At 48.7% G+C, this 25,336-nt stretch overlaps 1 protein-coding gene across 3 annotated transcripts in view; it reads right to left on the bottom strand.

Annotated features, from left to right (window-relative positions):
- Positions 1–25,336, bottom strand: part of LOC142578614 (sushi, von Willebrand factor type A, EGF and pentraxin domain-containing protein 1-like) — a 266,473-nt gene that overhangs the window by 184,979 nt on the left and 56,158 nt on the right. For 2 of the 3 annotated variants that reach the window (XM_075688028.1, XM_075688029.1), the window contains exons 3-4: positions 17,258–17,415; positions 12,660–12,867 (exon numbers count right to left, since the gene is read on the bottom strand). In XM_075688028.1, coding sequence (XP_075544143.1) covers positions 12,660–12,867; positions 17,258–17,415 — 366 coding nt within the window. Of the gene's footprint in view, positions 1–12,659; positions 12,868–17,257; positions 17,416–20,883; positions 20,975–25,336 lie in introns of those variants that run through there. The other variant, XM_075688030.1, reaches the window with a different exon arrangement.

Below are 25,336 nucleotides of genomic sequence, written 5' to 3'. Positions count from 1 at the left end.
GTGGGCTCAATATCTACAAGATTGGCGCTGTTACGGTGGCTGACGCAATACTCGCCGCCGCTAGCATCAGTCAGGAAGATCTACGCCAAGATGCTCTATGCCCGAATCTACAGCAAAATATTATGGTCGCCAGTACTCCCAAGCGCCAGAACGCGGGCCGCTACGTCCGCGTGAGGCAGATACTCATCTCGGGCAAGGTATATGAGCTCAGTGCCTGCGAGACAGCCCCGCACACCACGTGCAAGGGGGTGATCCCCAACATCCGTCTTCAAGACGGCCCTGACGTCATCGATGCCAAGATTGTCAACACCAATAATCCACTCGCCTTAGCAGCGAAGAGAATAGCCCAAACCGGTCGTCGTCGCCTTCGACGGGCATCGTGTACCGGACTTTGTCAGGTATGGATCGTTACTCATGCAGTGCTCGCTCTACCGCAAGCAAATCGACGTGTGCTATACGTGCGGCCGCCTCGGTCATCGCGCCGACGTGTGCCCCACTCTTGGTAACGTGATTTGCCGTGGCTGTGGAGCCTATATAGACCCGATGAGCTGCATCAGTGTATCTGCAAGTGTTAACTGTGGTGGCCAGCAGCTCACTGCTAGTAAAGACTGTGCTCAAAGGCTCAAGGTCCCATACATTGCGCGTCGTCGTCGTAGTGAGTGCGCCAAGACGGCCGCTGCCGCGTCACCGTCCCCTCAGCGGCACTCCAACACTGCGGACGAGCTCCAGGCTTCGTCCACTCCGTGTGCTCAGCGCCGAGGACGCTCCCGTTCCAGGGGCCGCTCTGCCTCCTGGGTACGTTCCGGCTCCCGCCGTGGTTCCAGAGGACGGGCCTGTTTTCGGCCTCGCTCCAGCTCCAGGCCGGGGCACGACACATCGAGGGGGACCAGGTTCCGCTCCCGCACGCCCGCCGCCCTTAGAAGCAAGAGGTTGACGCTCTCCTGGGCCGACAAGGTTCGAGGGGGACGGGAGGGCCCAAGAGGTGACGATCTGGCTCCCGATTCACACCACGCAAACGAGCTCGAGGAGTTGCGACGAGTTAACGAGCAGTTGAGGAAAGAAAGCGCGCAGGTTGAGCAAAAAATGAGCAGACTAGCTGCGGAGATGGCGGAGCTTGCGCTCAACGCGCCTTGGCCTCGGTCGCCATGGATACATCCGAAACATCCCACCGGTCTGACGCACCCAGCCGTCGAGCGGTAGAGAACAGACAGGAAAACGAGGCTATGAAATTACTCTCGGAGCTCAAGAATCCCTTCGCTAGCACGCAGGCTAGCTTAGTAAAGGTCCAGGAAGCTATAGCGCACCAAAAAAGAGCTTAGGTGCACCCAGTGAACTAATAATGAAATTGGAGGAGGTCGATGCCCGGAGAGAACCCAGCCTCGCTCCTTCGCAGGTCGCAGCATGACGTCATGTACTAGCACCACCAATGGAGGGCGCGATTCTCAGGGCCGCGCAACGGTCCTCTCAGCATAGACATGGATAGTGCGGACGAGAACTTTAGTACCTGGCAATAGAACTGCGGAAGGTTTCCCAACAAGAAGCCGCTTTTGCAGGAATATTTAAGAACTCTCACAGCTAAGCCCCGAATCATCACTATTCAGGAATTTGCAACTAGTACCCTATATAACTCGCGGGTTGTCAGGTAGTATCATCACATTCAGGAGGTAGAGGAGTTGCTATCCTTGTCATGTACGTCATGACCAAAATCCTCATGAACCCACCCAGAAAGGGCCTAAGAAGAAACAGCCTCTTTTTCCTCAACGTATGCTGCAGCCCCAGCTATCGCAGGGTGAGGGCGAACTCTCTCCTCAAGAGGCCGTCAGCCTGGCCGGTGGGCACCCCCTCGTCATCGTCGGGGATTTCAACGCCCCACATAGGGTGTGGGGGTACACCCATGACACGCCCAAGGGACGCGAGCTGTGGCAGACTGCGATGGAATTGGACTTTACCCTTATCACCGATAAGGATTTCCCCACTAAGAGAGGCAACTCCACATGCCGGGACACTACCACAGACCTCTCTTTCGTCAAGAACGTAGGGGAGGTCAAGTGGCTCAACACGGCTCTAGACCTCGGAAGTGACCGCTACGTCATCGAAGTCTCCCTCGCGACTGCACGCTATAGGACGAGGTTATTCAAGTTGATCGACTGGGACGTTTTCCGCAAGATCAGAGCCGAGCGCGCACCAACGGCCGAGACAGATTTTGAAGGTTGGTGCAAAGGGATCAGGGATGACGCCGCGGCGGCAACCAAGGACGTCGTCACTGATCTCGACATTCAAAAGATTGATAGTGGGTTGACGCACCTGCTAGAAGCCAAGCAAGCCCTCCTCACGAGATGGAAGGGGCAGAAGCATAACAGGAGGCTCTGCAAGAAGGTTTCCCAGGTAAACAGGGACATCGAACAGCTCTGCAAGAACCTGTGTAAACAACATTGGGAGGAGCTCTGCGAATCCGTCGAGGGCCAGTTCAGATCAGGCAAGAGCTGGAGTATGCTGAAACACCTTCTCGATGAGGGCAGCACCAGATCCAGCCAAAGACGATCTCTCGCGCGAGCCATCCACCTCGCTGCGGACTCTACCCGGGACGAGTTGATTGCCGACAGGCTCATAGACAGGTACCTGCCAGTCGCGGCTAGGTCTACCCCTACCCGGTTCCCGGACAACACGGGGTGTGCGGTGCCGGACTTGGACCAGGATTTTACTGCGGTCGAGATCCGAGATGTCCCCTTCCCCTTCAACGTCAAATCTGCCCCTGGCCCGGATGCCGCCACTAACAAGATGCTCAACACTCTCGATGATGAGTCGATTGACTTCCTCACTGAAAGGATTAATGAAGTCTGGAGCAGTGGACAGGTCCCCACACAATGGAAGACGGCCTGCACGGTACTCACCCCCAAATACGGTAAAGCACCAGGAATCGACAATCCAAGACCAATTTCCCTGACATCCTGTGTCGTTCAGGTCGCAGTGCATGCCCTGCTCAACCGGCTCAAGGTGCACATCGAGACAAATGACATGTACACCAACAATATGATTGGTTTCAGAGCCGGCTTCTCGACACAGGACGCCATGAAACTGATAAAGCATCAGATCATCGACCGGAGCACGGGAGATACCAGATCCATCCTTCGATTAGACCTGCAGAAGGCCTTCGACAATATCACACACCAATTCGTTCTCCAGTCTATTGCGGGCCTCGCGCTCGAGAAGAGGGCCTACGACTTCGTCCTATCCTTCCTTAACCAGATAACTGCGAAGCTCAAGATCGAAGGGTACCTCTCGCAAGTGATCACCCTCGGTTCACGCGGCACGCCTCACTGATCAGTCATCTCGCCAACATTATTCAACATCGCAATGATCGAGCTTTCCGAGGAGCTCGCGAAGATTCAAGGAATCAACTATACCGTCTACGCAGATGACATCACCATCTGGTGCTTGGGCGGGAGCGACGGCCAACTTGAGGCCGCCATGCAGAGCGCCATCGATGCGACCGAGCGCTTCCTCCGCCCCGCTGGGCTAAGATGTTCTCCATCCAACTCTGAACTACTTCTTTACGATAAAAGACACAAAGGCTGCGGCAATCGTGATTGCAAACCGGCGTCCGAAAGCAAAATACGGCTTTTCACTGGTGACGGGTTCCCAGTGCCCAGAGTGGACTCGCTCCGAATATCGGGGATGCATATCGATTCTAGCGGAACCAATGGAACCACACTCAGAAAGATCACTGCCGAGACGGACAGTGCTCTCGGCCTCATACGGAGGATCGCCAACAGGCACCGGGGAATCAAGGAAGACAATCTCATCCGCATTATACATGCTTTTGTTCTCTGCCATTTTTCATACTCGGCGGCCATGCGTAATTGGCATGTTGCAGAGAGGAACAAGCTCAATTTACTCATCAGAAAGGTCTTTAAGCTTGGCCTCGGCTCACCTGTAAGCACCCACACCGAAAACCTGCTCAAGCTAGCTCGGAGTCCACAACACGCTCGAAGAAATAATCGAGGCACAAGAGCGCTCACAGCTCCTCAGGCTATCCAGCACCCCGGCGGGTCGCAAGATACTCAATGAGATGGGCCTCAACCCTGTCGACCAGTGCACCGACGCCGTGCGGATTCCCAACGACAACCGGTCTCAACTGCACATCGCGCCCATTCCCCGCAATATGCACCCCGCAAACAACGTCGGTAGACGTCGGGCCAGGGTACAGCTCTGCTCGAGCATGTCCGCAACAACCACACTGAGGCAAGCTTCGTGGATGCCGCGACATATGTCCATCGAGAGGCATTCGCCGTCTCCATCATCGACTACAATTCCAGGCTCAGTTTCTGCGCTACGGCACGCACTTCGAAGCCCGTGGTAGCCGAATAGGTTGCAATCGCATTGGCGGTGCTCGATGGCCGCAGAGAGGCAATATATAGCGATTCCAAGGCAGCCCTTAAGGCCTACCAAACGGGGATGGCCTCCCCTAAGGCCCTCCGCATTCTCCAAAGCGCCAAAAGTATCTCTCCACATTCTCTCACTTGGTTTGCCGCTCACTTGGGGTCAACTGAGGGCGTTCCTTCTAACCCTAAAGAGGGCGTGCCCGAGGCCGCGCGAGGACTCATTGACCGCGCCGCCTCCGCAGTCCCTCTGCCCCGCGGGGAACCCTTGCTCACGTTCCATGAGGTTACCACACACTACTATATGTCAAGACGGGCATTCCCCTTCCCGCACCCCGCCTTATGCAGGGCGCAGGCGGTGAGCCTTCGACTTTTATAAGCCCGTGCGTACCTAACCTGGCCGTTCTTCACGCAATATACCATGAAAGGTATCCCAGTGCGGACTGCCCTGCCTGTGGACTAATGGCAACATTGGATCATGTGTTGTGGGAGTGTGAAGCCATCGGTTCCTCCTTCAGCCAGGATAGGTGGGCTGCGCTTTTGGCCAGCCCCGAACTCAACGACGAAACCCTGGTCGTCCAGAGTGCCCGCGATCGGACCGTGAAGCTCGGCTTGGTTGTCACTACGTGGGACTAGCCGGGTGGCGCGGTGTCTCCCTTGCGCCTTCTCAAAAATATGGATTTAATATATTATGAAACTAAATTTCATTCAGTAGAGATATCAGCAGTTATGGAGGCAGTGCGTATAATGAAGGAGTACATGAGGCATACGTGAATATTTTGGGAAATATGCACAAAGATTACACAGCTACCTTGCTTCTCCACAAGAAAAGTACTAAATACATATCAAGAAAGGGGCCAGGCTAGGAGACAATATCTCCAATGCTATTCAATGCAAATGGATGCTTGTTTAGACGCATGCTTGCAATGCATGCTTGGAAGAGCGGTGGAACAAAAGAATATTAGGCGTAACGTTGTAGGACGAGAGCAGTGTGGAGAGCAAACGGAGATAGCCGATATTCTATTCCTATTAAGAGAAAGAAATGGAGCTGGGCAGGTAAAGTATATGATAGGGAGGGCAGATAACTGTTTAACATGCAGGTGCTCATCATCGCACTGATCGGCGCAGCTCTGCCCGCTACCATCTCGGCTGTCCCACAACCAACCTCAATCTGCCTGGAACCGTGCCTTGGCCGTGCCCCTGCTGTCTATCGCCGAGTCACGCTAGCGCCCCCTACGCTTCTACTAGCGCCGCCTGTGACGAGCGTGATCGGCCCTACCACCAGGGAGCTGCCTGCGTCAGCAACATCTGGCAGATCGCCTATAAAAGCCCAACGCCTTCACGCGCCAACCTGTGGGCTCGGTGGCTGTGCCACGATACAGTCCACTAAACTGCTGCTGTTTAACATGCAGGTTAGTCAGTGTTATAGTCTATACGCTAAGAAATCAAGCAACTATGTTTTGGTACTGCTGCCGAGCCCCCAGTGTCTGTTTGCCATCGCAATGAATTGTATTCATGTCTCGCGCTCTTTGCTGCTACTGTCGGGCGACATAGAAACTAACCCTGGCCCTGACTCTAACGCTATACTAACTGAACTAAAGAAGCTATCCGCTGGGCAATCGCAGTTAATTAACGAGATTCAAGGTTTAAAAAGCGGACTAGTCGAGACTAACAATTCGATTTCTGAACTAAACAGAAGAATGCATGCCGTCGAGAGCCACTGTCAACACATCGAGGACCTGCAGCGACAGGTTGAAACATTTAAGACTTCTGCGGCCGTGACGACACGGGCAATCTCCGATATAGAAGCGCGCATCGATGACGCAGAAAACCGAGCCCGCCGCAACAACCTTGTCTTCTTCGGTATCCCCGACCCAAGTGCGTCTACATCCGCCGCTCAGGCAGAGGAAGAAATCATTCGGCTTTGCATCCGTGCATCCTGAGGCGATTGAACGTGCGCATCGTCTCGGCCGCCATTCTGATAACCGAAACCGTCCTATAATCGTAAGGTTCCTTTTTTATAAAACAAAAGAAAAAATTCTGTCTAACGGCCGCAAGTTGAAAGGCACTAACTATAGCATTCGCGAAGACTACTCTCGTACTGTGCAGAATGCCCGGAAACATCTTTTGGCTTTTGCAAGGACCAAGTCAGCTGCATTTTCATTACGCTACAAAACTTTGTTCATAGGATCTGCTAAGTACATGTACGACGAAACTACAAAATGTGTAAAAGAAATCCAATAGCAATCGCTGTATCACCGTCATCCAACACACCGTTCGATAACGACAACCCGCCCTAACAGTACTATTTCAGCAATATACTCTAACATACGTAGCTTCCTTTCCAAACGTGACGTTGTATCTAATCTGGTCTTATCATCTGGATGTAACTTGTTGATACTTACAGAAACCTGGCTAACCGCTGACGTATCCGACGCGGAGGTCATGGATGACCTACCCGGTTTCCATGTCTTCCGTAACGATCGCCAGCACTCTAGAGGCGGCGGGGTGCTCATCGCCGTTAGTAATACGATGCCCTGCTCCGTTGTTCACAACCCAAGTGACCTTGAAATATTATGGCTACTCTTTCGTGCAACCCCGCAAACTATTTTACTTGGCGTTTGCTACCACCCCCCGCGAGCAGACACTAGCTTCACGGACAAGCTCAACCGCGTCCTAGATGTACTAATGAAAAAATACACTAACGCTCAGATTTTGCTCTTTGGAGACTTTAATTTCCCTAATATCAGTTGGGATAACTATCCACCTTCGTCACATAGTACAACCGAAAATGATTTCCTCGAAGTCTGCTTTAATTTCAACTTTACCCAGCTAGTCTTAGAACCAACACGCGTGGTGAATGACTCGGCCAACATTTTAGATCTCGTATTAACTAACAATCCGTCTAGCTTATCTTCGATATCGTATCTCCCGGCAATTAGCGACCATAAAGTGATCCACACTGTCTTTAACTTTAGCTTTCCAAAACGAGAATCGTGGAATAAAATAATACGCCTATACGATAAAGGCAACTACGAAGCCATTAACAACGAACTAATGTCCTTCTACCCCACTTTCAGTGATGAATTCCACAACCGCACACTTCAAGCAAATTGGTCGATCTGCCAACAAAAAATCACCGACCTTGCTAATAACCACATTCCTGTTGTTTCAGTATCGACTAACAGCAATAAACCTTGGTTCACAAAAAAATTATCAACTCTAGAAAACAGGAAGAAACGATTTTTTCGGTCGGCAAAGCAAACCAATTGTGCTGTGGCCTGGGAGAAATATTACGAGGCAGAGAAAGTTTATCTCTCGGCTATACGCCGCGAAAAACACTCTTTTTTCCATGACACGTTGCCTCGTGTACTAAACACTAACTCCCAGAAATTCTGGCAATTACTAAACCCCAAGCCACCGAATGCTATCACTATCGCCGACCATAACGATATAGTAATCCCCGAAGAAGAGTGTGCCGATGCATTTAACCGCGCGTTTTCATCAGTGTACACCACTGAACCTGATGCTCTGTTACCTATACCACCGTCAGCTGTGCAATCTGTTATGTCACCGATCGAATTCACTGAACATGGCATAACGGCAATAATTGAAAAGCTAAAACTCTCATCGTCATCTGAGGCGGATGGCATCAACTCTAAACTGTTAAAAAATACTAAACTCATCTGCGCATCGTACTTTAGATTAATCTTCTCACAGTCTTTATCCTCCTGTAGCATCCCCGTCACATGGAAGGAAGGGCAGGTCGTTCCAATCTACAAATCAGGTAATAAAAACTCGCCTCTTAACTACAGACCGATTTCCCTAACCAGCGTACCCTGCAAGATAATGGAGCACGTCATTTTCACCCAAATTATGCACTTCCTTGACGCTAACAACTATTTTCACCCATCCCAACATGGTTTTCGTAAAGGTCTCTCGTGCGAAACGCAACTTGCTATGTTCGTCCATGACTTACACGTTAATCTTGATGCTAACACCCAAATCAATGCCATTTTTCTGGATTATGCTAAAGCATTTGACAAGTTACGTCACCAACGCCTAATACTCAAGCTCTCCCAGCTGAACCTGCACCCTGACGTCTTAAAGTGGGTTATTGAATTTCTCACTAACCGATCACAGTCAGTGCATGTCAACAATCGCACCTCCGCACCCCTCCCTGTAACTTCTGGCGTCCCACAAGGTAGTGTTCTAGGCCCCCTACTTTTTCTTATTTATATTAACGACCTTCCCCTTAATGTTTCCTCTCAAATACGTATGTTCGCTGATGATTGTGTCATCTACCGCACAATTACTAATGACTCTGACCACAGTATCTTACAAAATGACCTTAACAAAGTGCAAGGCTGGTGCAACCACTGGTTAATGACCCTTAACGCCAATAAATGTAAAGTAATGTGCTTCACTCGCCGCCATCAGCCCTTATACTCACCGTATAATATTACTAATACTACCTAAGAAAAAGTGGACACATTTAAATACCTCGGCGTCACCCTTTCATACGACTTAGACTGGTCTGCTCATGTAACGCGCATTACTGCATCTGCTAACCAAACACTGGGATTCCTAAAACGCCATCTGCGTCATGCACCGCAACACGTCAAACTACTAGCGTTCAAGACGCTCGTACGTCCGAAAATTGAATACGCATCCCCCATCTGGTCACCACATCAAACTTACCTTATCAATGCACTTGAAAGAATTCAGAATCGTGCGGCAAGATTCATTCATTCTTCGTATTCTTATAACACTAGCGTATCACTACTTAAAGCACAGTCCGCCTTAAGAGGAAGCTTTAGCTCGAGTGCTCCTATCTAAATACATGTAAAAGGAGAATTCGTTTTGCTCCGCAACCACTGCACCAAATTTGACGAGGTTTGTTGCATTTAAAAGACAAACTTAAAATTTAGTGACTGTTGGTTTCGAATTTTTGAGTTAGATTGTCAATTTTTTATTAAAAATTGGCGAAAATCGAAAATTTTCAAAAACGAAACTATAAAGTTTACAACTCTGTAACTTAACCACTATAAATGATAATACAATTCTGTGAATTGCATCTAATAGTACATCTAAAGCGGACAAAATTGATATGTTACACATGAATATAAAAAAATTTAATCATAGGGAAATACAGCTTTTGCGAAACCGTTGTAACCAACGTAACAAATTCACGTAGGATGTAAAACGACATATTGAATTTGTCCGCTTTGAATGATCTAATGAATGTCGTTTACAGAACCGCGATATCAGTTCTTGATGTAAAGCTATGAATTTGTAAACTTCGTGATTCTATTTTTTTCTAACGGTCAAATATTTGAAAATCGTTTTAAGAAATTTCAAGCCCTAAATCGAAATTCCGCTTCCAACAGTCACTAGAATTTAACTTTCTCTTTCAAATGCGACAAATTTCATCAAAATCAGTCCAGGGGTTATCTCATAAAAACGTTTTTGCGTTTTACATGTATTTGAATAGGCCGCGTCGGAGTTGGGCCCGAGCTAAAGCTTCCTCTTAAACACGCTATCATCCCGGCGTCGCATTGATTCGTTAATCCTCTTTCACAAGTTCTATTACAGTTCACTCCACCATGCACCATATGTGCTGGCCCCACCCCCTCGCCGTTCCCTGCGTACAGGGCATTCCTTGCAAGTAACCCGTCCACGCAGCCGAACTACAACCTTCTCTGCGTCCTTCTTTTGCCGATCATCAAGCGACTGGAACGGCCTGCCCTGTCACATAACTGAAATCACCTGTTCAACGACGTTTGCTGATAAGCTTATTACTAATATTCTTCACTGAACTCATGTGGCCACCAATTAAAATGCACATTTGTAAACCCCACCCCTTATGTAATATCCCCATTGAGGGGTCTTTAAGGAAAATAAAAGTGAAGTGAAGTGAAGACGAGAGCAGTGTGGAGAGCAAACGGAGATAGCCGATATTATATTCCTATTAAGAGAAAGAAATGGAGCTGGGCAGGTCAAGTATATAATAGGGAGGGCAGATAACCAGTCGACCGTTAGAGTTACAGAATGGGTGCCAAGGGAAGGGAAGCGCAGTCGAGGACGGCAGAAAATTAGGTGGGGTGATGAAATGAGGAAATTTGCAGGCACAAATTAAAGTCAACACAAAACAGGGGTAACTGGATATCTCTGGAGGAAGCCTTCGTCCTGCTTTGAGCATAAAAATATAGTGGTGATCATATTACAACTTATGACGCGAGGTTATACCCTGCGCGTGGTAAGTACGAATTAATGTGCGACGATAATGACTGAGGCTCATTTTTACTTCGAATTGCATGACACCTACCATCATGGACGCCTAGCTACTCTTTAAGTGACGCACTATTTTTCGTTCGTGCATGCGAGCTGTGAGAGAGTCTCTGTAGCCTTCATAGCGCTATAGTGTAGCATTGCCTGCTGTGTGTGAAAAGGCTTACAAAGTGCACGCCGCCAACACATAAGAATGTTCGACAGTAGGAGATTTAACTTGAGCACGCAAATCGCAAAGCGTTTCGCTCACAGTAGCTCATTCATATTGGCTGGCAGCATTCACTAGCAGTACAGTGTCCAGCATCAGGACTGGCTGGCATACGCTTTTACAAACAATTCTAGCGTGAAAGGTTTCTGTGTACACGGCCTTCCCATTGCTTCGTACTTAAGACATTTGGAGCGTAAGCTTAGTTAAAGCACAAGCAAACATGTAGCGACGAACTTAGTTCCGGAAGTAAGGTTGTGCTCTGCAATAGGCTGTGTCTCGTTGAATTTGTGACTCCGACTATCCGCGCGGGGTACGACGCGTTTCCTCAGTCGACACTCTTACTGCCTCGAAGTCGTCAACGACTACCGAAGCGTCCGAAAACGAAGCAGAAAGGATAGAGCGATATAGTTCCGCATCACCTGCTATGAGGAAATGAATGAGCAGTCGATTTGGTATTTTGTCTAACGCCCAGCTGGTGCAGCTGATGATTTTATTCTGGCTTCTCGTGGACAATAATTCGTTAGAGAAGGCTTAACGCTGACCACAAAAAGATGAGAAAGTTTACTGTCAGTAAAGTTTAATATTCAGCAGGCAGTCACGTGACGCGATAGCATGGAGCTCCGACATGAATCTCACGTCGCACCGTTATCACCTACATATAAACACGGTAACCCGCTAGCGCGATATACTTATGCTTTCCGCCTGTTTCGTTGCTCGTTTAAGTAATGACGCCATCAACAGCTTCCTTGCATCCTTTAGGTTTATAGACGTAAAAAAAGGGGTGCAATGACCAGAGCATGCAGTTGCTGGCTTTCCATTGCGATAGCAATATATGGACACTAAAGGCTTCGCCTTCGCCGTAATTTTCCGTGCATATTTAAGTTATGTAAGCTTTAAGTTCATTTGTACCGCATTTGCAATGTAGATGCTATGCTATTCAACCGCCAAAGTTTCTCCGACCAAGTCTCATTACTTACTTGACTGAATTATTCCTCGTAATTCTTGAGCGCACAAAAAAAAAAAAAAAGGCAACGAAACATGTCGATCGACAGGGCATGACCTTTACCCTAAATCTACCGAGACTGCTAAAAAGTTCGGAACAATATTATTGTTCCCAATCTGTAAGTGATGTAATTTTGCTGGCGCCGCTTTTTACACGTAGCGCAGTGGTGCCTGTGCGATGCCATTACAGGCCCTACACAACATGATTAAGGGTGCCAGAAATTTTGGTGCACCAGCGTATGTCACGTCCGGGTAAATAGCAGCACCCACGTGAAGTTATGAAAGATCGGCCGAGTAGTTCAAGAGCAACTCATAACCTTGCTATGGTTGTCTGTGCTTCGGCCTTCCGCCGAAGCTGGCAGTTGTTTTATACAGCATCCCTGATGATGACACATCTCGTGACGTCGTGCTATATGAGAATGTGCTAGGCGTGCTATTCAGTTGCATTCAATAGCACGTCTTGGCAGTAATACCATAAGATAGCTTATGAAAGCTATACGGGTGCGCGGGCGAGACCCTCAACCTAGCAGACAAGCACGTATGGAATGCAGTAACCGAATATAAAGACAGATGTACTTTGTCCAATGTTAGTTTTCTTCTTGTTTATTGGCAGAGTGGTTGAGCGCCACACCACTATAGATATGTGCATCAACACTGACGTCCGAAGCTGCATCTCGTTATCGAGGTAATATGGTGATAGTCGACTTGTCTTAAGAAAATATGAGGTAAAGTGATATAGTAAGAAGAGTGCGTAGCGGACAGCACTGCGGGGCACTTGCCTTGGTCATCGAAGGTCTTCTGAAATTGTGCGAAGCTCTCGCATTCGAACACGTGGTCTTCCGAGGATGCCAGCATATCCAGGTGCCTTCTGATGGAGCGTCCGATGCTGAACACGAATATTTCTATGCCGGCACCCTTAAGCTTGCCCGCTTCTTTCACCGGATCCGGGCCCATAGTCGCCAGTCCGTCGGTCACCAAAACCAATACCTGCAAAACAAGACCAAACTTGGGCCGCCGTTCATAGTTACTGAAGTTCAGTTAGCAATATTAGGATTATGCGCCCATTCTGCGGTAAAACTGAAACGCAGTTCGATCGTGAAAATTAAAACTTTTCTTGCGCGTTGGAATTTTTGGAATTCGAGCTGCTCTCTGTGAAAAGACGGTATACTAACCATTTCGGAAGGCCAACTGTATATGGGGCAGACTGTTGTGTACAAAACTGCAACGATCGTTATGAAGATATCCAGCCCTACACTGTTTCAGTATACCGGGTCTCTTGAACCAAGGATTTAAGAAAGGTTCTTAGCCGCAGCCAAAAGAAACCAAGCCGCATATGGTTCACCGTCATGTGGCACTTCTTGGAGTATTTCTTATATTCTGACTAATTGGTTAATTAACCAAGATGAATTATGAAAAATCTTTAGTATTCACTTGAGGGCCAGTTGCGTTTTGTTGCGATGTAGAGGGGACTCAGAAACGACCCATGCAATCTTTTGTGGCAACGTACATGTTGCGTGGTGATTTTTTTTTCGGCGTTTAAAGAAAGCCTGCGAAATACGAAATAAACCCACGTGACTGCTCTCATGTGCTATCGTATTGCAGCGCTCTCAGCCGCCCTTTGTGCGCAAGAACCGTGCGCGCTGACCACGGTGAAGTGAGCGGCCGGAGCTATAGGCATCGGCTTCACACTGTGTCCGCATCTTTGGCGGTGGCACACGGAAAGGCCTTCTTCCCTATCAAGCGATAGGCTCGACGCACGGTTGAGAGTGCTAATAAGATAGCGCACGAGCGCAGCCATGTGGTTTTATTTCATAATTAGCGGGCTTTCGTTAAACGTCGAAAAAAATCGACCCGCAGCATTCAGTTTTACCAAAAAATTTCGATCTGTCGTTTGTGAAACCCCTCTACAAGGCAACGAAACGCACTTTGGCCTAAAGTAAATGCTAAAAATTCTGCATAATTCACTTTAGTTGATTAATTAATTAGGTGGAATAAAATGAATGGATGGATGGATGGATGTTATGAGCGTCCCCTTTGGAACGGGGTGGTGGGTTGCGCCACCAAGCTCTTGCTATTACACTGCCTGATGTCTTATCTAGGTTAAACAATAAAGAAGAGAAAAAAAACACTATGAACTACCCCACCCAAATTTTCTGATCCCCTATTTCGAACTGTGCTTTTGTACGTCTCCGTTTTTAAGAATATTCTAAGGAGCGCCACCTGACGGCAAACTATATGTCGCTGCTTTCATTCAGCTGCGGTTAACCACTTTGTCAAAATAATTGGTTCAAGTTACGTGAAACAACCTGTATAGCAAAAATTTCCAAGGGGGTGAACTGCTCCAAACCTCAGAGGTCTGGTCAAGAGCACTGATAGTTGCAAAAGTGAAGGAAGCGTGGCTACGTATAGACCCTTTTCGCGGAAATTCCGTGGCCGCCGCCATATTTGATCACGTGGTGAGACGTTCATTCCATGCCCTAACCTGCCTCCGCTGCTTCCGTGTTTTCAACGGACGTGCATGACACTGGTGCGGCTCAGAAAAAGTGTTTAGGCGGATATGGTAGACGGCCTGGGTGGGCGATACAAAGCTTTGACCACAGCTTCAGAGGAGATGCAAGCGCTTTCGGAGCTCATTACGTTTTGTCCAAATGGCGCTAGCAGCGTACACGGTGCTGCGTTGTGCCACACTGCGTGCCTACATGGAAACAACGCGCGCTTCCCACTCGCCACTTCGTTCTTTCGAAGTGGTTGCTCTTGGTGACGACCGGCAAGGCTCCAGGAAACTGCCGAACCCGTTCCGTGGCTCGAACTAAGGAGTCCGGGGACACAGAGCAGCATGACGAATCCACTGACAGCCTTCAGAACTCCACAGAACTGCCGACCCCTGCCGTGGAGACCGGCTTTATGCAGCTTGAAATTCTCCTTTGTCGAAAGAGGAAATTGACGCGGTTGACGTCATCACCGGTCCTGCCTCATTCCTGCCGATGATGGGACACCCAAAGGAATTTAAAGCAGAGCCCGCCCGTTGCTAGGACAGAGAGTCGCCACAAGCCTGCTGCGTTGGCATGGTGCGCTCTTCGGCTCCGCTACTTTATGCTATTACCTGCTATTACCGGCTATATTGCACATACTATATAAAGATTTTCGTCTCCTCCTCGTTGGCTCTAAGAGTCCGTCTCTCGCCCGCTACCCTGAGTCGCAATAGCTGGCACTGAAAGAGGGGCTAGAAATGTATTCGAAGCTGTCCAGACTTTCCGCTTATGAATTAAATCAGGACCAGTGTGTTTTGCTGTTCGTCCGCGTTGCGCCGGGCCTGTCTCCAGTTGAACACTTCAAGATGTCCCTTCGCTCACGGCCAAATTACCGTCCTTATACACCTCGTGGATGAAAGAGGCCATCGAAACGCCTATGAAACTTTGTGCTTGGATGGGGCTCCTTGCGTTATGTGACTGCCGGTGCATGGGCGTTGCCACGAAATCCAGCCAGATTTCGCAATGATCGCGCTGAAATGTCTTTTCAAAGATGAAAAAGACCATTCTAGACAAAAGCCAGAATGATTTCCGCCGCCGGGTTTTTTCTGGTCGGCGGTGCAAGACAGGACGAAAAGCTTTTGGGGGGGAGGGCGCTGAATAATAAGCCCTCCCCCCCGTCTAGCTACGCTCTTGGAGCGTAGGTAATGCCGGGTCAACATACTGGTCAACCCACACACAGGAATTTGGAGGGAAACCGCTCCCTGGCGTATAGGGGGTCAACGTAGAGCAAATGACAGTAGGATTTGCGCTGGTTCATAATTCCGTCGCAAACACCCGACGGACAAGTTTTTTTGTGCAGACGAGCGTGGCGATTAGGCACGTCGAGTTTCAGGTGCTTGCATCCGTTCCATTCATCGCCGCACACAGTGAGCCGTAACACGGGTGCAGCACACGCATTAGCACACACCACCATAACAAAACCGCCACTGTGCCACGACAACATGGCTGCTACAGTGAAAGAGTACCACATGACTTCCTCCCCACTTTTGTTCTATCTCGGAGTGGGCAGGGCCTCTACTCACTTTCTTCCTTCCTCCATGGTCAATAGTAAAGGAGACGAAACCGAGTCAAGTCCCGCAGGGGCGCGTTTATTCCAGGCGTGGTAAAGGTGTAGCACTGAAGCGCTTTGTTGATGCTGTTAGCTTCTATGCCAGCGGTGCCTGATTACAAGATCCCGTTATTCGCGCTGTTTATCGAGGGCTGCCGCAGCAATGAGCGACAGGCCAAACGAGGCATGCCAGCGATTTTCAATTTGGCTGCGTACCCTTCTCTGGGGGACTGAAGCCGTTGATTAAACGCAGATTGTTGCCGTGGAGCCAGAATCACTACTAGTGGCTCATCGGATAATGCACGCAGAAGGAAGCTACTGCGAGCTATTCTAAAGCCGACGACGCAAAGGCACACGTGTGAGCACAACAATTACAAAGATTGAACTTTTCAATCAGGAGGCATACGTCGCTAATAAAGCATATGATCAGCCTCCTGAGGGCGACCTCCTCGTCGCCTGCCCTCACCATGACGGAGTTATATATGTGAGGGGTGAGGATTGTACTAGAAAAGCCTATGAGGTGAGGTCGAGGGAGAGCGACTTAGCGAAGTGAGGCTAAAAGAGCAGGTCGCCGCTGAAGCTGCTACGGCGGTCCGCTTGCATTGAATCGCGAAGACGTGAATGCGCTATGCTAATGACACCCGCCGATTTTTGTCGATCGATTTCCGGTGAGCGCACTCTTTGGATAGTGTGGGCTTCCCGTCAATGCGGTGAAGCGAGCAGAGAATGTCCCCTGATCGGCTGAATCTGACTGTCGAAACACTAAGAGCTTTCTGTGACACTGCAAAAACACGACGACCGTCGACTGTAGGGATTGTTCCCTGTGATTTCTATACGGGCTGCTTGTTTGTTTTGTGCTAAAAAATTGACAGCAGGCTAGTTGGCTAAACACGCTTAAACTTGTGTCGCGACAATTACGAACAGATTATACTGCAGAATATACACAAATTTTTAAATTAAGAAATATATGCATGTGGCCACATCATATTCGCCGCAACGAGGCCATCGATGGTCACCGATTAAGGTAATCTCTTTTTTTCCTTAGATCTGTAGAAGGTGCACTGATATATGTTACACGAGGCGCAATAGCGCAAGCTTCGATGACTTCTGTTCTTTTTTATTCTTATTGTTGTTGCTGGAAGTGCGCACTCCGTTGATGACGAACACAACGCCATAGCGAAAGCGTGAGATAATCATCTGTCCTTACGCAAAACGGCCATTACTGCGGCCTTGCTTAATTGTTTCAGGAAATTTATTCGAATCGCGATCAAAGTATTACGGCAAGTGAAGCGCTCACCTTGCGCGTGTGTTTGCGGCTGTCGTGGAACAGCTCGTGCGCCTTCTGCAGACCCGCACCCGTGTTGGTTGCATGGTGGTTCAGGTACTGCACGCCTTGCGTCAGCCTCACCAACTGGCACTTGTTTCCTGGTTCCTTTAGGAAGTTGGCGTGCACCACTGCGAGCCATGGAAGAGTCGAGGCGTCTTGAGAACGCGTGCACGCAACGAACAGAAAGGCTTGCTTCAACTCTTGTTGCTTATGTGCGGCGTAATCTGTGGCCGAGGTAAACCACGTGTCTCGCCGCTCGAACACTTCGAAACTCAAATATGTCGGGTGTACGAACACTAGCAATTGTGAATACGAATCGAATAGAAGAGGTGTTCAATTCGAGAATGTGACACAGAACATGAGTTGCCTTGCTTCACTGACAACCGAGGCACTGGTAAAAAAATATAGATTATGATTTCACACCTATTTGCCTACAAATGTGGACAGAATGCACACATAATTGGTATAACACAGCGCTCATAATGCACAACTAAACGAAGGAAAATAAACTTGTATCCTAAACGGTGAACCTTCACTATGCTGTGTCGAGAATATTAGTCGAACAAGGGTGGTGCAGTGCCTCAGCAAAAATGCATGCAGTAGTGGGACAATATCTGCTTTCCTGTTTATGATCACATCAACTGATTAATCGCAATGAAATCATTAATAAAAAAAAACTGGAAAGCTAGAATCGTCCTGAACAGGGCGCTACTGGTAATAAAATCGCCTCCAGCGTTTGTCGAATGGGTGCTGCAGTTGACATGCCGAGGGGAGTCCTTGCCTTTCATCAAAAAATGGAGGGGGGCTGGGCCCCCGACTTAGAGCACTGCCAAGCGCTAGATAACGTACTAGACTTTAGGAAACTGTCAAAGATGCTTGTAAGAAGACGTCTTAAGCAGTGATGGCGGTATACCATCAGCACCACAAGGAAGGGAATGTTTGACGCGTTTCATACACTTGAGAACAAGGTCTTCATTTACTGATAGCCTAAATAGCACACCAAACGGAGAAGGAAAGTTACTAAACTAGAACCATTTTTTTACATCAAATGCCGAACAGAAATGTTCTGCAATGACATCAGCAGCGTGTTTGAGACAACATTGCCACTTTTATGAACAACACATGCATCTTCGGCGCTCTTTTTAGAAAAGTGAGAAAGCGCACGTGGCTGAGGCGAAGCTTTCAGGCAGTGGGCAATTAAATCCTATAAAACTGACTGCAATGCGTAGAATTGTCTTGATTTTCACCCGATGCAACAAAGACTCATATGGAATGTCTGCTTATGCACCGCACACGTCATAACTTTAACGTAATCTATACATAGCTCGGTGAATTCATTTAAACAAAAGCTCTCAGACTTGGGCCGAACATTGAGGCTGAGTTCGTGTGTGCCTGGCTGAGTAGAATTTTGGTGAATATGAGTCACAGCAAGCTTGGCTGGGTTGAATTTTGGTGATTACGAGTCCAAGCAAGCTCGGCTGAGTAGAAATTTGGTGAATATATGTCAAATTAAGTTCAGCTGAGTAGAATTTTGGTAAATATATGGGGAGGTAATCTTGGCTGAGTATAATTTCGGGGAATATGAGTCGGAGAAAGCGTTTCCGAGCCTGAGTGTAAGGTCGCTTTGATTGCTCGTGTTCTTAAGTGTCGCGAGTCGCCCACGTGCTTGGTGTATAGAGAGGGGGTTCACACCCCCCCACCCCATGTCAGCGGGGCAACCGTTTCTGTCTTATGAGGGGTCACAGGAACCGCGCGGTGTTGGGTGACGCGTCACGGCAGGCGCCAGGAGGGCGGGTGCCGATTCCGGGAAGTCGATATTGTGCGCACGGTGTTGGCAGTCCGCCGACGGTCACACGAGTCCACACAGACCAGCCTTGAAGGGGACTACTGCACGCGGTATTGTGGTGCTGCTCCCGAGTACTTGGCTAATTGGAGGCGCCACCGAGGTTAAGAAGGGCTAGCAACCTTGACCATGTGCTACATATTGGCCTCGAGCTCCACCACTGGAAAAGCTGGCGCCACTGTCGGCGTGACGTGCTAGGAGGGATCACGTGGACATAGCGGCCGCGCCGGCTGCTTCGGGAGCGCCGAAGCGAGCTGAAAACGAGTTAAAATCCCCTCGTACGCTGCGGTCCTCATTTAGTGACGAAATTTTCCCGCTTCGAGTGTCTCCTTTACAACGCTTGAAAGCATTACAATAGGTAGTGGCTGGCTTTGAAGGCACGCAACATAATAGGCTACTGCTCGGTGCCGCAGGGCCGGACGCACGTAACGGAGGCCGGTGTCAGCCTTATTCACACGTCCGCAGGACAAGAAGCTGCGTGAAGCTTAGCTCGCGAAAGATAAAACCCGCAAACAGTCGTCGGCTACAACTCGGGTATGCAGCAAGCACAGACGCGAGGAAGATTTCTACTACGGCGCCTGGTCTGCGATGTTCTGAAAACGCGCACTGAGACGCTCGCCCGAGCCCGCTGCCCGACTAATGTCATGACGGTGTGATCTATGAATTTGTCGATGCTATAGATACTGGCAAGTTCAGTGGAGTGGAAAGGCAGCGGTAAGAAGCACATTTAAAAAAAGCATGGCATATGGTCATGTTTGTGTTATGAATTAATGCACTGGATTACAAAAAAGGAGCAGCGGGAAATTGCACGTTGAGAGCACCGATAAACATACAGTGCGACGCAACTCGAGAAATAATATTGAAAGGTCAAAGAATTTAGAAGAAAAAAAGATTGAATCGTCGCGACGGCACATCACAGTCCCCGTAGGCGTCGAAGTCTCTACAATGAAATTATTTTTAAACAGCTCTGATAGCGCCCACGCAACAATGGTTGCTTGTATACTGTCAAATGCTAATATTCTGCGGCCTAACGCTCATGGCATGGTGCGAAAACGCGCGCGCGGAGAAAGCGAAATAGTCGGTCATGCAGACGCGCAGTCGGTCGCTGCGAATCTGCGTGATCGCTGCATTGAGGCTTCTTTCTATTACGCTCCATTTAGTTATACAAACACTATCAGAACATATTTCACATAGTTTGCTCTCAGCGTTTACCTACCTTTCACGCAAGAAGCCGGTTCGGGAGACCCCATCGCGGCTACCGCGCTCAGTGGCGTTCACGTATTCGGTAAAGAGATAGCGATTGTGTGCTTTCAGTTTGCCCAAGATTATTATTTAGATAGTAAAAAACTTCTCTCGTTTCGAAAGTATTTACAGAAATGTCCGGAAGAGCTCGCGCGTGGTGTTTTCAGTGAGCGCTGACAGCAAAACCTATGAGGAGCGCGCCTCGTGATCCCTCATACTACGCCAGCGAGGCGCTTCCGATAGATGGCGACTCCGTAACTCCTCGCCGCCAATACGGAGCGGGGATCTACTTCAACGCGTTCGGAAGGCAATCGGTGGCCTTGGAGGCTGGGTGCAGAGAAAAGCCTGTGTGGCGTAAAACGACAGCTTACAGTGTGCGCCGTAGAGATGCGGTGCGCATGTGAGGAGCGCATTCGGACGGCGGCGTCTTGTAAACACGCACTCGGAGAACTTTGTCTTGTAGACAAGTTTGAAGAACAAGGACGGTCATCAGTCTCCCACGCGGACAAACCTTGAGTGCAGCTGTAGTACGTGGTGTCGATGCGCCTGCTTCCGAGACATCTGCGGCCTTGAGACGCCCTTGGGGTTTGAGGCGGCCTAGCGATAACTTGTTCGGGCTTGGCGTGCTTTGCTGAGGCCGTCCCTAACTACGAAGAAATGAGAGGGCAACGGAGTTTTAGGGAAGAAGGAAAAGAGCTTTTCCAATATGTTTACTTTTAAGAGTAAGCCCAGCCCTTTGGGTTGTGGCTTAACAAACGGTTGACTCTCATTGGCAACTGAAACTGGGGGACGGGCCAACGGCCCTACCGCCTTTTTTTCTTTGTATATTTGGGCTATAAATATCGGGATGACATGCTGTTCCTCAGACTTGGCTGAAATCAGAATTGCTGATTGATCAGTGAGCCTCCGTACTATGTACGTTAAAGCGAGTGTGGGCTCTAACAGCCATTGAGACAGTTGAAGAGTGAGATTTTGTTTATGAATTGTTCACGTTTGTAATGTATTTGTTTTACCTGCCATGTATATAGAAAAGTTCACCTATAAATATTTCTCGTACATCTGACCTCCATCGCTTCCTATCTGCATTTCATCAACAACTGCCGATCATCGTCCGCGAAGCTTCAAGTTCCAACGGAGAAGCGAGGACAAGAAACCGAACTAAACTTTACTCTGAATGTGCGTGAGCTAGGCTGCGTGAAATTTCAGGGCGTCTGCACATACACGCCATTACATTACACGATGAAATAAAACAGTAAGCCGCTGCATGTCATAGGGCCCTATAACGTAAAACTATTTCAATATGTTTTTATTCCAATCTCCTGACGTCAAACTTGCGTAACCACCGACGCAAGCACCGGGCGGTCATCCGCAGGGTTGTCTGAGCAGACCAATCAAACGCTCTCCTCGTTCATAGGAGGTCACTTTTGCTTGCTTGAAAAACGAATAACATTGCTTACACTGAACGGCTTGTCCTATCTAATTGGCTGACAAGAGGCGAGGAGAATGCTCAAATGGAGAGGGATTCGATGTGGCAAAGCCAGTGCACTGAAAATCGATAACCGGATGAAGAGGGTGGTGCCGGCGTCTGCGATTGGTCCGCCTTCCCTTAGTTAGCTTGCGGTGGCTGATCGAAAATCGCGGCGGCATGCAACGGAAGCTTAAGAATGGCGCTAAAACGGATCCTCAGCAATGATGAGTTGGCAGAATGAGGTCGTAAACGTGCCGAACGAGCTCGAAAGCGTTTTACGGCCACGCAAAAGCTTCATTATACGCGAATAAACCCATGCTCTCCGGCAGGTGCGGCAGGTGCGAGTAGCCAGCGCCTGAGCGATCAGCAGCAGGCATCTTTTATTCCTTTCGGAACGGGGCAGCCTGCGGCTATTCTGAAAGAAAATCAGTTTCGTTCGGCATATTAATGCATTTTTAATGCGTACACCTCACTTTGACGCGGTGAGCTTTCGCGGTTTTGTGACGTCGCGCGACAGGCAGGTGAAGTGGGTGCAGCCTGAAAACTTTTGACCAATAGCCGGGGGCTAATGGCGAAAAGGCGTCGAATCAGAAATAACTGTTTTTCTTTTTTCTATCAAATCATGCATAATCGATGTGTACACATCATATCAGATGGGGAGGTATCGCGGTTTTCGTGACGTCTCGTGACAGACAGGTGAAGTGGGGTGGTCCAAAAAAAGTTTTTGACCATTCGTGGAGGGCTGATAGCAGAATTGGAATAGAAAAGTTTGGAATAGTTTTACGTTATAGCGCCCATGTCTCGCATGTTTCTTGCACGTCCACAGCTAGTAAAGTGTGCAGGCACATCACAAGACATAGGCCGTGTCGAACAAGCCGGAGGCAATGTTGCTAATAAGTTTGTATTACATGTATTACTACATAAACTCCTATAACCATATCCGGAATTACTACCTCTATAAAATAAGTATCGCGCAACTTGAAGATATAGCGAGAAAGCGTGACATTTGTTTATCTGAATCTTCCTTTTTTGTGAAACTATGGGCGCTATAACGTAAACTATTCGAAACTATTAACAAAAAAGGAACATTCAGATAAACAAATGTCACGCTTTCTCGCTATATCTTCAAGTTGCGTGATACTTATTTTATAGAGGTAGTAATTCGGGATACGGCTATAGGAGTTTATGTAGTAATACATGTAAATACAAACTTATTAGCAACATTGCCTCCGGCTTGTTGGACACGGCCTATGTCTCGTGATGTGCCTGCACACTTTACTAGCTGTGGACGTGCAAGAAACATGCGCATTTGAAACGGTGCTATCATTCGCAGGAAAGAATGTCACCGGCTAACTTCATTGCATGATTTTCATTTGCTTTTGTTTAATGTACGTGTTATTTACTGTTGATAAATACAAGGTGTTTGCCTGCTTTCCACATTGTTCCATGTGTTTACCAGGAGGTAGAGAGAGGCAGGGAAAGGCAGGGGTGTTTATGGCTAAGTAGTTTCTTGGAATACTGCGATATGTTACGACCTGCGTAAACAAATATTCAATGCACTGAAGTAAGTGCAATATGTAATTAGCATTTTAAATTCTTACTCTTAAGTCTTAGAGTATTACTTTTTAAAGGTTAATACAGGTACAGTAAGGATACAAAGTCTGAAACACATTGAAGCTTTATTGATTTTTGTGCATGTAACAAATCATAATCGGAAAAAAGAGATAAAGTTTTTGAAATGATGCGTATTGCACATTAACATTCTATTCCTAGTCAAAGGTTGAATATTCTATTGTAGAAAATTTATTACGATATGTAGTTTGCGTGTTCGCTTTACGAGCTTGTAAGCAGTTACGCCTTGGAGCGGAAGTGACATAACCTCGAAATGAGATATTTCACCGGGAGGAGGAGGAGGAGAAACTTTATTATTGCAGAAACCGTTGCGCGGTTTATTTCTGGGTGGTTCCCTCTGACAGGGCTCCACTGGCGATCGCGGCTCGCCGGGCCTGGTCGAGGGTCGCCAGTTGGCTTCCCAGGTCCAGTTCGGAGAGTCTCGCCTCCCAAGACCACGTAGTGAGTGTGTGTGTTGTGACTCGTGGCGAAATTGCGTCGCCCGGACGGTCGGTGCATTCGTGTGTTATGTGCGCGAGTGTCGCTGTGTGGTTGCTACACCAGGGACATGTTCGGGACGTATAACTGTCTGGGTAGATTGCGTGTAGACGAGACAAGTGTGGGTATGTGTTAGTTTGCAGGCGGCGCCAGTCCCTTGCCTGGAGTTTATTGAGAGGTTTGTGTGGGGGAGCGTATTGCGTTCTTCCGAGCCGTTGGTCCTGTAGTATTTGTTGACCTGTCGTTAATAACTCGTGGGTCGCTCGTCGGTCTGTCGGGGGCTGAAGAACGGTGTGGTCTGCCGCTCGACTAGTGAGACCTCGAGCTGCGCAGTCCGCCTCTTGGTTGCCCCGCAGGCCTTCGTGCCCGGGGCACCAGACGATACCATGGGTCCATTGTAGTGTGCGACCAAGGATTCGAATGGCTTGTATAGGGAGTGTTCCATTCAGGTATAAACGACAAGCCGCTTGTGAGTCAGTAAGGACACGGGCGGACCTTCCCTTGCTCTCGGCGTCGCGAAGTGCGAGAGCGATTGCTGCTGCTTCTGCTGCTGCGCTGCATGTGGCGCGGATGGAGGCTGAGGCTACCAGGTTCCCCTGATTGACAACGGCGATTGTGTATTTGAGCCCGCAACGTGGCGACGAGGGATACGGGCTAGCGTCCGTGTAGTACGTATCCGGGTCTCTGAAACAACGTTTGTGCAACATGCGGGCACGCGCTGCTCTTGTCTCATGATTGTGTGTGGGGTGCATGTTCTTGGGGATAGGGTCTACTACAATGTTCTCTCTAATGTGGTTAGGCAAGAGTTGTGTTTCTTCTTTGCAGTACTGAGGTGTCAGCGGGTACCCTAGCCGTTGAAGAAGGTGTCTTCCCTGTTGAGTCTTGTTGAGGCGCTCCCTCTGCGCTATGAGCGTGGCACTTGCTAGCTCCTCAAAGGTGTTGTATACGCCTAGCGCTAGTAATTTCTTTGTGCTTGTGCTTGACGGTAGCTGTAAGGCCGTTTTGTACGCGGTTCTTATAAGAGTGTCCATGCTTTCTGTCTCGCTTTTGCGCTTGACTTGATACGGTAGCGCGTACGTGACACAGCTGATGACGAGGGCTTGTACCAGTCTTAAGGTTTCGTCCTCTGTGAAACCATCTTTGCTGCGCGCTACTCTGGCGATGAGTGATGCGGTGCTTCTTATAACGTGATTTAATTTCTCTGAAGCTAGCTTGATGCCGTTGTTCTCCTGGATGTGCATACCTAGTATGCGTGCGGTCGGGACGCGCTTTATGGGTTGCCCGGAAATCTCGAGATGTATTGGCGGGGCTCGATGTTCCTTAGTTTGCTTAGGCCGGACTTGAAGGTACTCCGACTTGTGTGGGGCACACCTCATTCCTGCTGTGG

Source organism: Dermacentor variabilis, chromosome 4, assembly GCF_050947875.1.
Source record: "Dermacentor variabilis isolate Ectoservices chromosome 4, ASM5094787v1, whole genome shotgun sequence".
NCBI classification, from domain to species: Eukaryota; Metazoa; Arthropoda; class Arachnida; order Ixodida; family Ixodidae; genus Dermacentor; species Dermacentor variabilis.
This window is presented reverse-complemented; position numbering and strand designations above follow the sequence as displayed.